Source organism: Mustela erminea, chromosome 19, assembly GCF_009829155.1.
Source record: "Mustela erminea isolate mMusErm1 chromosome 19, mMusErm1.Pri, whole genome shotgun sequence".
In the NCBI taxonomy this organism is placed as follows: Eukaryota; Metazoa; Chordata; class Mammalia; order Carnivora; family Mustelidae; genus Mustela; species Mustela erminea.
The window spans coordinates 48,069,649-48,084,062 of record NC_045632.1 but is presented as its reverse complement, the minus strand read 5'-3'; the positions used below and the strand labels follow the sequence as shown (position 1 = coordinate 48,084,062).

Here is a 14,414-nt window from a genome sequence, read left to right as displayed (position 1 = left end):
GTATAGGATGCCGCTGTCCACAAGAAAGTTGTTTCTCCATTCCTCCAATTAGATTTCTCTGGGTAGATTTTTCCAAAATTGGTCCTTTCCCATGTTATACTCTTTTTTCTTTCCTCCTCAGGACTGTTTGCAGCCTCTGAGCATGCAGGCGCTCCCAGCTCAGCCCGAATCCTTGTGTATTGTGGAGATGGGTGGTACTGAGAAACAAGATGAGCTGGGGGAGAGGGGCTCTATTGGCTTCCTATACCTGAATATTGGGTTACAGGTAAGAGATTTAAGGCTCACGTTGGTTTCAGGGCTTCTTTAGCTTTTGTGTAGTCCCTGTTCAATATGGGCATTTACTGTGCCTTTTACAGTTTACCATCTTATGAAAAGTGAATGGTGCTGCGCTGTGTTTTGTTTCTGTCAGCTCTCATTAGAACAAGTCAGGCCTAGGACAAAGTTTTCATAGTCTTTGATACAAATGTGTTTTCATCACTACTCTGGGTCACAACTAGAGTGGTTTCTTTTTTTTTTTTAAGATTTTATTTATTTGACAGAGAAATCACAAGTAGGCAGAGGGAGGGGAAAGCAGGCTCTCTGCTGAGCAAAGAGACCCTGGGCTCGATCCCAGGATCCTGAGATCATGACCTGAGCCAAAGGCAGAGGCTTAACCCACTTAGCCACCCAGTTGCCCCAGAACTAGAGGGATTTCAAGAGTCCTTTGCAGTTCTTAGAATATGCAGCTTTTGGAAACTAAAACCTCTTTATGTATAATGGACTCCTTTAATAACAGAGGATCCCTGGATGTTCCCTATTGTCAAAGCAGTGGGGCTCTTTTTTGCGTGAAAAGCAGAACCCAAGGGTAGCAGAGTGTCAGTCATATTTTTTGACCATATACTTTCCGTTTTCCTTAATGATTATTTGCTCAACCCCCTGGGTAAATAATCTAGCCCTGGTACTTTTTGCTTTTTAATTTTATTTCCTAATTTAGAAATTTCTCAAACTGCACAGACGTTAATCTAATGTAACAACCCTCAGTGTATCCATCACCAGTCTTATTAGTTACCAACATATACTGTTGCTGTTTCATCTATTCCCCCTTACTTCTTTCTTCTGGAATATGATAGAACAAATCTAAGATGATTTGTCATTTCATCTATAAATACTTGAGAATGTAGCCACAATAGATGTACACGTTGTTTTCTTTTTAGGCCACAATTTTTTTTTTTTTTTAAAGATTTTATTTATTTATTTGACAGAAATCACAAGTAGACGGAGAGGCAGACAGAGAGAGAGAGGGAACAGGCTCCCTGCTGAGCAGAGAGCCCGATGCGGGACTCGATCCCAGGACCCTGAGATCATGACCTGAGCCGAAGGCAGCGGCTTAACCCACTGAGCCACCCAGGCGCCCCTAGGCCACAATTTTATTATCATGCCCAACACAGCAGTTCTTTGATATCTGATATCTTGTTCATGTTCTGGCTTTTCTTGATTTGTTTTGTTTCTGTTTTTCCAAAAATGTTTACCTTTGGTTGTACTTAGGATCTGCAGAAAGCCATTTGCAGTTGCACCTTCTGCATGACCTATCCCTTTATGTGTCTTTTAATAATTTTTACCCCCTCCTTTTTTTTTTTTTTAAGAAACCAGATCGTTTGTCTTGAGAAATTTCCACCTTCTGAATTTGGCAGTCTTTCCTTGTGTGTTTAATGTTTGTCTGTCATCTGTATTTCCTGTAAAGTAGTGGGTGTATCTAGACCATGCTGTCCATTTAAAATACAGTGCAAGCCACATGTGTCAATTAAATATACCAGTAGCCACAAAAAGGGAACAGATGAAATTAATTTTAATGTTTTCTTTAACCCAGAATACTTCAGATGTCATTTCAATTTGTAATTGGTGTAAGAATTAAGACACTTTATTTTCTCTTTTTGAACAAAGTCTTTGAAATCTCATATATTGTATTTTATACTTGATGGCACATCACGATTCTGGCTAGCCACATGTGGTTTGATTATAGAATTGGATAGCACAGGTGGAGAGGTTGATAAGATTCAGATTTAATATTTTGTGGGAGACAGTGTTTTATAAGTGGTGCCCTTTCTGTTACTTCACATCAGGAGGCATGTAATGTCTGCTTATGCTATTTTAGTGGTGTTAGAATGTTTGTATCTATTTTAAATTATCTGCTCCCTGTCAGCCTTTTACCCAGTAGCATTGCTACTAGGCCCATTGCCTAGATCCGTTATGTCATTAGGGATTGAGAAATGATGATTTTCTATTATACTCTTCATTTCATTACCTGGAACTTCTCTCAAAAGACAAAATTTTCTTACCCCAAAAGATCGTTCATACAGGGAAAGGATAAATACTTTGTTTTTTCCCCTTTGTTCATCTGTTTCATAGTAAGGAGTTGGTGCCACTGCAATCTCAAGTGGGGACTGATAAAGTAAAAAATTTTTTTTAATAACCTATGAACTTGATGATTTTTTTTGTATCTGTGCTTCAAACTGTTATGGTCTTTCAGTTTTTGGATGCTAAATTGCCTCATTTTAGATGGGTGGGAGTTCCCTTTTGAAGTTAGTTCCTGTGTCCTTTTAACATGACCCTCTTATCTTCGGGTGCTTCCTTCTGGTACAACAGAGTGCCCCTGTATTTACCTGAAATAGTCTTTCCCCAGACCTGAATTAGCTGTTTCTCTTAAGAGTCTTAATCTTTTTTCTTTTCTTTTTTTTAAAGATTTTTATTTGTTTGTCAGAGAAAGAGTGAGCGAGCACAAGCAGGGGGAGAAGCAGGCTCTCCACTGAGCAGGGAGCCGGATGTGGGACTCAATCCCAGGACCGTGGGATCTTGACCTGAACACATGCTTAACTGACTGAGCCACCCAGGCATCCCAAGAGTCTTAATCTTTTTAGGAGAAATGGCATTTAGAAACCACAGCAGGCCTTGTTTATTTTAACTATACATGTTTTTTTGTTTTGTTTTGTTTTTTAAGGATTACTTATTTTAGAGTGTGTGCATGAGTTGGGGGATGGGCAGAGGGAAAGAATCTTTAAGCAGGCTCCCCACTGAGCATGAAGCTTGATGCAGAACTCTATCCCATGACCCACGAGATCATGACCTGAGCCAAAACAAGTCTTAAGGATGTTCAACTGACTGAGCCACCCAGGCACCCCTTAACTATGTATATGTCCTAAGATTTAAAATTATAAAGAAGAGTTTAGCATATGTGGTAGAAAGAATTCTAACAGATATGTAGTGAAAAATAAGTGCTTTTCACTTAGTAAATGTTCAGTAACTACTTGAGTGAGTGATTTAGTCGGGGAGTGAATGAGTTGTTGTCTGGTTATTGGGATATTCTTTAAACCCTGCCATTTCCTTTCACCTGTTCTGAACTTATGTATTCTATGCAGTAGCCAGGGAGCTTCCATTAGGGGTAGGCTTCACCCACTCTTTTCCTTTTTGTTAGAATGGTGTGCTGCTGAGAACTGTCTTGGACCCTGTAACTGGGGATCTGTCTGACACACGTACTAGGTACCTGGGGTCTCGTCCTGTGAAACTCTTTCGTGTCCGGATGCAAGGCCAGGAAGCAGTAAGTAATGAAAGGGGGCAGGCTGCATTTTTGGACATTAGTGGTATCAGCTTTTCTTTCAGTAATTCACCCATACATAGTTAGTTTGATACTAGCTCTCTCTTAATTAGCTTTTCTGTGGGAAGTCTTGGGTCCCTTCATGCGGAGTTTTCCATGGTACTGAGCTACGTTTTGGTTATGGGTGAAATAGGTTATCAGTCTGTTCAGCTCTAGGGTGGGCAAATGGAGCTGACTGAGAGGTAGCTAGAAACCTCTTATCAGGAGTACAACTACCCATGAGCAACCTTATATCAATACCAGGGTTTACTATGTAAGGTGAAAGAGGTTAGGAAGCATTGTGTCCTTTGTAACTAAGAATGTTATTGTTGCTGAGTGTCATGCTAGTTCTTTATTTGTTACTGCATTTTTTTTTTTTAAGATTTTATTTATTTATCTGACAGATAGAGATCACAGGTAGGCAGAGAGGCAGGCAAAGAGAGAGAGGAGGAAGCAGGCTCCCTGCTGAGCAGAGAGCCCGATGTGGGGCTCGATTGCAGAACCCTGGGACCATAACCTAAGCCGAAGGCAGAGGCTTTAACCCACTGAGCCACCCAGGAGCCCCTTTGTTACTGCATTTAATTCTTGAAACGATCCTCCCTTGTTACAGTGTTCGCATTTTACTGATGTGGAAATTGAGCCTTAGAGAGGCTTAGAGAGATTGAGTGATTAGTTCATACGGTTTGTGGCCCGTGCTTTTAGCAAATACTAAGGCAGTCCTCTTCTCCAGTCCTCCTCCTCCTCTTTTTTTAGAGAAGAGAGAGGGAGTGTGCATGCGTGCACAAGGAGGGAGGGACACATGGGGAGGAGAGAGAATCTCAAGCAGGCTGCACACTCCGTGTGGAACTTGACCGGGGGCTGGATCTCAAGACTCTTCAATCATGACCTGAGCCAAAATCAAGTCAGACACCTAACTAACCAACTGAGCCACCCAGGCACCTCTGGTGCTCTTTTTTCTTAAGGTAGTCTTAGGTTCCAAAAATTCCTTGGGATATTCTGTAGACTAAAATTTGCAGATAGGGTGCTTGGTTAGCATTGCATGTTTGTCTTTTCCCCAAGCATGTTGGAATGTTTTTCTTTCCTCAGGTGTTGGCCATGTCAAGCCGATCGTGGTTGAGCTATTCCTACCAGTCTCGTTTCCATCTCACCCCCTTGTCTTACGAGACCCTGGAGTTTGCATCTGGCTTTGCCTCTGAACAGTGTCCTGAGGGTATTGTTGCCATCTCCACCAATACTCTGAGGTGAGAGTCCCATGGTTCAAGCCCAGTGGGAATCCTTTCTGCCAGTGGCTGGGATTGTGATTTTGCCAGCGTGCTGGAAGAAGTTACGAAGCAATGGCAGAGAGCCAGCTCTTCATCATGGCACTAGAGTGTTGCAACTGAAACCTTCGTTTGTCTCAGGATTTTAAGTACCTGGTAGCCAAGTTTTGATTTTTGGAGTTGTAGCTTCTGTTTAGATTTTCAGGGCCAAGTTCTAATATACTCCGCAGTATGGTTCAGTTTCCTTGAGATTAAACCATCTGTTTTTCCAGGGCAGTACTATTGGATTAGTTTTAGAGCTGGCAGGCATTGGTTCGCTGATAACTTTTTCTTATTTGGTCCTGTCATTTGCAGTGTTACATCTTCTAATTTTAACCTCAGTATAAATTATTTAGGCCTTTTGCAAGTTGAACAACTATTGTTTACGCAATGATGTTGGAGCAAGCACTGTTCTGTTGCAAGATGGCTATTCGGTTTGAAAAATAAGCTATATTCAGTTTGACTTTCTCAAGTTTCGGTTTTCATTTTTTCTTCTTTAATCTTTTAACACCACCTGTGTTCTTGCCTTGGTTGTAACTGTTTGTAAGAGGAACCCTATCAAGAGGAACTATACCCTCTTGTTATGTGGGTAACTTACCAGGTGAACTCCCAGATTTCTGTGCAGCACCTTTCAGGATCTTTCCAGTCATCGTTCTTTCTCTCTAACCCTCACGCCTTTATATATGTTCTGTTCCAGCAGAATTGCTGTCTCCTCTCTCATGGTTTTTTTTACTCTGTGCCCTGGCATGCTTCCCACCCACATCTCTGCCAGTCAAGACCTAGCCTCATTCATAGACATTCACATTATTTATGGGTGCTCCTTCTCTTTTGAATTCCTATAAATGTGGCCACAGCCACAGATTTTTTCACTTTGTAGCAGAAGAGCGTTTCCTCCCCAGAACAGAATCTTTCAGGGAAGGCCACTGTGTGAAATAGTTAACAGCAGAATTCTTGGTAACACCAGTGTTTAGAGTAATTACTGTCAAAACTAGTCACTTCCACATATGAATAATGCTGCTGTGGATATTCTTGTGCATGTTTTTGGGGGGGCATATATTTTCATTTTTCTTTGATATATATCTGAAAGAGTGGAATGGTGGGTTCTGTGGTAACTCTGTATTTAACTTTCTGAGGAATTTGGAAAGCAAATTGCTTTCCAAAGGGGCTGCACTGTTTTTGTTTTCCACAAGTAAGGTATGAGAGTTTCAGTTTCTTCACATCCTCACCCACATGCATTTATTTGACTTCTTGATTCCAGCCATTCTAGTAAGTGTGAAGTGGTATCTCATGGTGGTTTAGATGGACAGTTTTTTGATGCTTAATGATAAGCATGTGCTTTCTTGCTATTTTTCTTTGGAGTACTGTTGAGATCCCTTGCTTATTTTTAACTGGATAATTCTTTTTTCATTACTGAATTCTAAGAGTTCTTTGTATAGTCTAGTTGTAATGCCCTTGTCAGATAAGATTTGCACTGATTTTCTCCCATTCCGTAGATTGTCTTTTCACTTTCTCAATGATGTTCTTTGGTGCACAAAAGCTTATTAATTATTAAAGTCCACTTGAAAACTGCCTGAAGTCCTGTTGGGTATCACCAGTGGTATAAGTTCTACTTAGATGTTGACTAGCCACATACTTTCTTAGGAATACAACATGGGAATATCTGTGCTGCCTTCTGTGTTGGGTATGTCCTGAGAGCAGGTTTTCTCTCTACTTTGAATCTGCTTGTCGTGGTAGGGTGCCTTTATAAGACAGATCATTATGTGGGTTGGACCAGAAGAATCAAAACTGAAGGATCGGTGGTTTGGGTTTTGTTTTCTTTATGTGAAACTTTTTTTTTTTTCTTCTTGCAGAATGACCACTTTTGATGCTTAAACACTTAATTTCATCATTCAGATATTTGTAAAATACCTGATCGAGTGTTTCTTTCCAAAGAGAGGAATATGCCAACATTAGAGCTTTTAGGGATCAATGCATTTGTGTGACCAGTCACAGGCCATTTTGATAGGAGTTTCTAAATCCTGAGTGAGTGATCTGTTGATTCCCTGCCTTTTCCCCTGTAGGATTTTAGCATTGGAGAAGCTAGGTGCTGTCTTCAATCAAGTGGCCTTTCCACTGCAGTACACACCCAGGAAATTTGTTATTCACCCTGAGAGTAACAACCTTATCATCATTGAGACGGACCACAATGCCTACACTGAGGCAACAAAAGCTCAGAGGAAGCAGCAAATGGCCGAGGTAATGAGACTGACCTTAGGGTTTAGTTAAAAGGCATTCATATGAAATATTGTTGAAAAGTTTAAACTTGTATAATTGCTGATCATATTACACATTTTATATATGTATCTACATATATATCTATAGTATATTATACATTAAAAAAAGACCCACGTTCTTTTCAGGGCTTTTAAGCAGAGCCCTTGCCCCTATCCTTGGTTTTAGAAGTTTTCTTGTGACTTGGGACTAATACACGAACCTGGGTTTATTGAGTTTTCAGCTTTCCTTCTGGAACAGAGTTCTTCAACCCTTGAGCTTCCCAAACAGCCTGTGTATTTGTTTCCTAGATTTGGGCCCAAAAGAGACAGTGTTCAATTCTCCACAATACTAGTTCTTTCCAGAAATCATTTCCCAGCAAAAAAAAAAAAAAACCAAATAGCCCCATCATGCAAAACTGTATCTTGACTAGAAGAGATGAGACAAAGAGTCGTAGCGAGGGAAATCAGGGAGGTTAGGTAGAAAAGTGGTGTTTTTGTTTGATGTGTCTGAGACCACTTGCTAAGTATTTGCCACAGTCAATGTTAGGTTTTTTTGACATTAAAAAATGAAGTACCTGGTTTTTTCCTTCAGTGATTTTCTCTCTTCCCCTTGTCTGTACACCTTTCCCTTTAATCTTCATTTTGGGGAAAAATCTGGTTTTGGCCTACAGACTTTGCTATTCAGGATATGAACTGTTGTGCTACTTGTCCACTTCTTACCCACCATCTACCTCTGAATATACCAAATCTTCTGTTTTTGTGTTTGTGATTTCTGTTTTTTAATTTAGGAAATGGTAGAAGCAGCAGGGGAGGATGAGCGGGAGCTTGCTGCAGAGATGGCAGCAGCATTCCTCAATGAAAACCTTCCTGAGTCCATTTTTGGAGCTCCTAAAGCTGGCAATGGGCAGTGGGCCTCTGTGATCCGAGTGATGAATCCTATTCAAGGGAACACGCTGGATCTTGTCCAGCTAGAACAGAATGAGGCCGCTTTTAGGTAAGGAGCTCTGGACATCTAGGGTTTTGAGGGCAGGAATTCTCTGGGCTGTAGTTAATGCCCGACTCCTGTTTCTCTGTTTACAGTGTGGCTGTATGCAGGTTTTCCAACACTGGTGATGATTGGTATGTGTTGGTGGGCGTGGCCAAAGACCTGATTCTCAATCCCAGGTCTGTAGCCGGGGGCTTTGTCTATACCTACAAGCTCGTGAATAATGGGGAAAAACTGGAGTTTTTGCACAAGGTAAGAACCAGCCATTGGTTCTCCTGGATCTTAGGTCCTACTGGTCTCTCCCACTTTTGCTTAAGTCATGGGTCAGGTCTTCTGGTGGCCATTTTGGAAGCCAGCTCATTGATTATGTTCCATCTTTTGGTGGCACACAGAAAATGCTGGGGCTCTCATGCTCTAGTGAAGCTCCACTGCCTGGGAGTCTGACAGGAAGCCTATATACTAACCAGCCACAATGGTGACATAGATGCACACAGAATTGGCCCCTTGTTTACTGGTTTTACTAAGCAGGCAGCAATTTGTGACCTCTGGAGAATTAACATTTAATGGATACACTTTCCCTTTGGAAAAATGAAAAAGTTCTGGGGGTGGATGGTGGTGATGGTTGCACAACACTGTGAACATGTTTGATGCCACTGAATTGTATACTAAAAAATGCTCAAAATGATAAATTTTATGTGTATCTTATCACAATTTTTAAATTAAGAGGGAAAATATCCCATTCTCCCACATGGATAGCATATGCATGTAGCTGCTCTAGCCCTTCACCAGGGGAATGTCCTCTAGGAAGTAATTACTCATGTTTTTTTCTTTGTGCTAAACTCATTGTATCTCCCTTACAACTGAGATGTCACTTGGCACTAGCACTCCTTTCCCATCCATCCACAACCAGGAATCACTTCTGCATTGAGGCTTCATTGTTTGTGGCACCAGTTGAATTAGCACAGGCTCTGAGACCACATTCATCAGGCCTCAGGGCTTCCTTTGGCTTGTGGCACTGATCCATTTGCTGAGTGACGTACAGTGCACTGTGGGACCTGTTCATAGACTTGTATGTGTGGTTTATTTCTCTGAGGAGCCAAAGGTGATCACACACTGTCTCGTAGACCTTTGGGGTCAAGAGGGTACGGTTAGCATATGGCTGGTGTTCTAATAGCTGCATTGCCTGCTTTTCTTCTCACAGACTCCAGTGGAAGAGGTCCCTGCTGCCATTGCTCCATTCCAGGGGAGGGTCTTGATTGGTGTGGGGAAGCTTCTGCGAGTTTATGACCTGGGGAAGAAGAAGTTACTCCGAAAGTGTGAGAACAAGGTAAATAGCTTGTACAGGGAATCAGAACTAGCTAGTGAGGAAGGAGGAAACATTGGTGGGATAATGGACAGTTACTTAAAATCATATGTCTTTTTAGGATCTTGTAGATCTCAATTCCAGCCTTAGAATTAGGCCTTTGTGACTTGAGAAGGACAAAAGTTAGGTCAGTTTCTTGACTTCTTCACACTAAGAACCATATTTCTGTTAAATACAGAGTATTTAACTGTGAGAATTGAGCATACATTTCCACTGTATTAAAACCAGTTAGCTCTTTTTCCATCTTTTAGGAATTTATTGTTGACTGCCGTTCTGTAGGTCATATATAAATATATGCTTCAATCAGGAGAAGCTGAACTGTCTCTGGGTTCTGAATCTCAAGGTTATACCCATTGATGTCTTTGTTTTTCCCAGCATATTGCCAATTACATCTCTGGGATCCAGACTATTGGACACAGGGTAATTGTGTCTGATGTCCAAGAAAGTTTCATCTGGGTTCGATACAAGCGTAATGAGAACCAGCTTATCATTTTCGCCGATGATACTTACCCACGATGGGTCACTACAGCTAGCCTCCTGGACTATGACACTGTGGCGGGGGCAGACAAATTTGGCAACATTTGTGTGGTGAGTTGATGTTTATGTCGGTTACAGTGATGTGTAGGAAAGCCAGCTCTTTTCAGTGGTAAAGTCAAGGACATAGGACTATGATCTCTAGTATGGAAATTGAAAATAGGTATAAAATTTAATCCTAAAGCCAGCTCTAAAAAGGAAATTTTGTGTTCTTTAAGCCATCTTCCTTTTTTCTTTTTCTTTTTTTTTTTTAAAGATTTTATTTATTTGACAGAGCACAGGCAGGGAGACCAGCAAGGCAGAGCAGGAGCGAGAAACATCTCCCCAGTGAGCAGGGAGCCCAATCCAGGACTCGATGTGGGACTTGATCCAGGACCCTGAGTTCATGACCTGAGCTGAAGGCAGACGCTTAACTGACTGAGCCACCCAGGCACCCTCTTTAAGCCCTCTTACCAGTCATTTATTTTTATATTTAAAGATTTTAAAATTATTATTATTATTTAATCTTCTGTACACCCAACATGGGGCTTGAACTTAATCCTGAGATTAAGAGTTGCATACTCTATTACTGAGCCAGTCAAGCTCCCCATTCTTATCAGACATTAGAGTCCCCTGTCCCCGTCCTTCCATCACCTGACCGGTCCATCTCCCTCCCTCCTCCTTATGGAATATGATTTAATAGTGATGACAGGTTTTGCTTGAGCTAATGAGTAAGAATTATTTTTATCTGTGCGAGAATTTTGGTTTTCTCTTTTTAAGCCCAATTTGACTTCTTTTTTTTTTTTTTAAAGATTTTATTTATTTATTTGACAGAGAGAAATTACAAGTATACTGAGAGGCAGGCAGAGAGAGAGAGAGAAGGAAGCAGGCTCCCTGCGGAGCAGAGAGCCCGATGCGGGACTCGATCCCAGGACCCTGAGATCATGACCTGAGCCGAAGGCAGCGCGGCTTAACCCACTGGGCCACCCAGGCGCCCCCAATTTGTCTTCTTTTGTGTATGTTTTATAGCCTTTGTTTTGTTCTTGCTCGTGGGTTGAATCTCCGGAGTTTTCACTCAGACATCAGGTTGCAGGAGACAGGCTTAGGCTTTGCCGAAGGTGGTGGTCCCAGGCTTGCTTTCAGGGATCTAGGGCAAACATGTTGCTTGGTGATCCAGGTGAGTCGGTGTAGGAGCCAGCCCCATGACTTCTGTCACTTCCTTATAGGTGAGGCTCCCGCCTAACACCAATGACGAAGTGGATGAGGATCCCACAGGAAACAAAGCCCTGTGGGACCGGGGCTTGCTCAACGGGGCCTCTCAGAAGGTAAGATTGCAGAAGCGACCTGAAAGGAGAGGTATCAGCCTGCAGACTACATTTCCCATGACCCATACTGAGGGAACATTTTGTAGTCCGCTGTCTGCAGTGCACGTGACTATGCTGAGTACTCTCCTGCTCAGGGGTGTCCTTTCAGAGCCTGTGATGGGTAGATGCTGGGCTTGATGTACAGTGACCGAGTCACCATTCCATTTTTATCACTGCAAAATAGAATTTTTTTTTTTTCCAAGACATTTTAGCAGTGACTAGAGCATAGTGTGTTCCTTGGAAAAAATCATTGCACACATTCCTGATATTAACCGGCTCTTCTCTGAGGGGTTGTTCTGGGCTCCTTACTTTTCTGCTGTAGGTATATACTTCTGTAGTAGAGCATCTCTGGACTTCTAAGATAGGTTCTGTTTTAGAGAGCTAGTCTAATGATTGCTGCTTTTTAACAATTATCTGTGGTTTCTTTTTTATTGCAAACTTGGTAATTTAACAATGTTTTTCCATTATAATTATCAGAAATGATTTAACATCAGCATTGTGACATTAATCTCAAGTAAATGTTAAGAAAATTGTAAAGTATTTTTATATGTTAGTAATGTTTGGATTTAAAAGAAGGTGAAATCTGCTCTTTGGAGGCACTACTTGCTCTTGGGAATCTAGAACAGGTTCGGAGGGCAAGGGCACAGTTACTAGTCTGTTTTCAACTTACAGGCGGAGGTGATCATGAACTACCATGTGGGCGAGACCGTCCTGTCATTACAGAAGACCACACTGATCCCTGGAGGCTCAGAATCGCTTGTCTATACCACCTTGTCAGGAGGAATTGGCATCCTTGTCCCATTCACATCCCATGAGGTGAAATCTCCCACATTCTTCTGGCCTTTGCCTTCACAAGGTTGTTTCCTGGTGCTAAATCAGCCTAAGAGGGCATATCTTCTGTTCCCACCTGCAGCTGGGCATGTTTTGGAAATATTATAAGGTGATAGAAGTGCCTCAGAAAATAGGAATCCTGATTTCCCTCTTCTCCAAGCCATTTGTTTTTATACTGTACCAGGGTTTGGTTTAGTTCTTTTTTAAAGATATCTTAGAGAGAGAGAGAGAGAGAGAGAATGAGTGCGAGCGCCCAAGCAGGGGAAGGGTCTGAGGGAGAGGAAAAGAGAATCCTCAGACAGACTTCCACTGAGCATGGAGCCCAACCTGAGGCTTGATCCCAGGACCCTGAGGTCATGACCTGAGCCAAAGTCAAGAGTCTTTTGCTTAAGCATTTGAGCTACCCAGGCACCCCAGGTTTGGTTTCTTACTGGTATGGGTATAGAGTTAGTGGCCAAAGCCCCAGAACCAAACCCCACAGACTAGGAATGATGATTACTACAGTGAGGTATACTGTGTACTTGTTGCCTCCTTGGCTCAGCTCTGGGATTGGCTAAATTGGGTTTATGTCATTCCAGCTAAGGAAACCGGGATCAGGAATCTGACTTTACAAATCTGTCTTTACATATGTTGTTCTCTTCTCAGATATAGGTGGGTTGTTTTTTTTTTTTCAGATTTTAGGTATCTTGTAGCAAGAAAACCTGGGGTTGTCACAGGAACAGTTTTGATAGTTAACATCTGTTTGGATGGTTTAAAAAAAAAATAATAAGATCAGTGGCTTGTCTGTTCATTGTGCTTCTGGAAACTGTAGACTAGTTGAAATCATTTTTTCTTCAGTGATAGATTTCTTTATATCTTCTACCAGGACCATGACTTTTTCCAACACGTAGAAATGCATCTACGGTCTGAGCATCCTCCTCTCTGTGGACGAGACCACCTCAGTTTTCGTTCCTATTACTTCCCTGTTAAGGTAGGTCTTTGTTGGAAATCTGAGTTGGAAAGGGGGATCCTTGCCCCACGTAACTTGTCTTTTCTCTGGACCTCCCTCTCTGGTAAATCAGAACAGTCCTGATTGAAGGAACATCAAAGGAGTGGATTGATGGGAGGCAGTAATGGCGGAGAAGAATGGCTAGTGATTTTCAAGGACCTCTTCCCCCAGGGCAGACCACAGCCAGAGAAGAGGCTTCCCCCATTTTTGCTACTCTGAACACAGGATACTAAGGATGAACTTAGAGTAGTGTCCCTGGCTCTGAAATGGTTCAGATACCTGAGAGAGAATAAAAGTTTTCTTTGCTGCTGCTTTAGCATGCCACTTCCTTTAAGCATCTGACCTATTTCTTACTCACTTTTCTGTGTCTTAGAATGTGATAGATGGAGATCTCTGTGAGCAGTTCAACTCCATGGAGCCCAACAAACAGAAGAACGTCTCTGAAGAACTGGACCGAACCCCACCTGAGGTGTCCAAGAAGCTTGAGGACATCCGGACCCGCTATGCCTTCTGAGCCGGGTGCTTTTCCTGTGGGACTTGTGTCAGAGACTGTTCTGTTTGCCTACCACGTGGCTCTGAACCCACATATCAGAAGAAGGGTGGCTGGATAAGACTTTGTAATATTAAAGCTAGTAGGTCTTGCCTATCCCGTCTTCCCTGGAGTGACTGGTTCCCCCCTAAAATTGGCACTGAACTTTGCTATGCTTCTTCCTGCCTAGTACCTAATACAGTGCTCCCAGTTTCTGGTGTGTAATAAGATGTTCCCTCTCCCCCAAACCTTTCCCTACATTGATCCTTCTGGGTCTCTTTGTCTACTTTGTATACACCCTTAGTTTTTAACTGGTTTTCTTGTAAATATAGTTTTGTACAATGTTATCTTTGTGGGAGGGAGGGAGGGAGGCAAGCTGAGGTGGGGACCAGGTTGAATGTAGTCTAACTCCTGAGTTCTGCCACTCTGGAATCTAACCAGAAATACAGATCTAGTTTTGAAGGTGGCTTGTGTCCATGTGTCTTTTCTGGGGGTGAGAATTTAGGTGGGGAATTTGAGCCCGAGTTAGAGCGTGAGGAATGGAGTGTCCTCCTTCCTTCCAGCTACCTGCTTGTACTTCTGGCGCCCTGTAGCCTCACAATCCCAGTGCCGTGGTGGGTTTTTGGGGCTTGTAGTTCTTTTTGCAGTATAAGTGAAACTTGGGCTCAGTAATAACCATGTGGT

The 14,414-nt window shown here is 42.2% G+C and overlaps 1 protein-coding gene across 1 annotated transcript in view; it reads left to right on the top strand.

Moving 5' to 3' along the window:
• The window catches only part of SF3B3 (splicing factor 3b subunit 3), a 43,154-nt gene extending 28,958 nt beyond the window's left edge, over nucleotides 1-14,196 (top strand). The window contains exons 15-26 of the mRNA XM_032325224.1: nucleotides 122-265; nucleotides 3,449-3,571; nucleotides 4,694-4,848; nucleotides 6,966-7,140; nucleotides 7,946-8,151; nucleotides 8,238-8,394; nucleotides 9,344-9,469; nucleotides 9,881-10,093; nucleotides 11,245-11,343; nucleotides 12,055-12,198; nucleotides 13,079-13,183; nucleotides 13,575-14,196. Of these exons, the coding sequence (XP_032181115.1) occupies nucleotides 122-265; nucleotides 3,449-3,571; nucleotides 4,694-4,848; nucleotides 6,966-7,140; nucleotides 7,946-8,151; nucleotides 8,238-8,394; nucleotides 9,344-9,469; nucleotides 9,881-10,093; nucleotides 11,245-11,343; nucleotides 12,055-12,198; nucleotides 13,079-13,183; nucleotides 13,575-13,715 (1,788 nt within the window). The 3' untranslated portion in view covers nucleotides 13,716-14,196. The remainder of the gene's footprint in view (nucleotides 1-121; nucleotides 266-3,448; nucleotides 3,572-4,693; nucleotides 4,849-6,965; nucleotides 7,141-7,945; nucleotides 8,152-8,237; nucleotides 8,395-9,343; nucleotides 9,470-9,880; nucleotides 10,094-11,244; nucleotides 11,344-12,054; nucleotides 12,199-13,078; nucleotides 13,184-13,574) is intronic.
• Nucleotides 14,197-14,414: the final 218 nt, after the last annotated feature.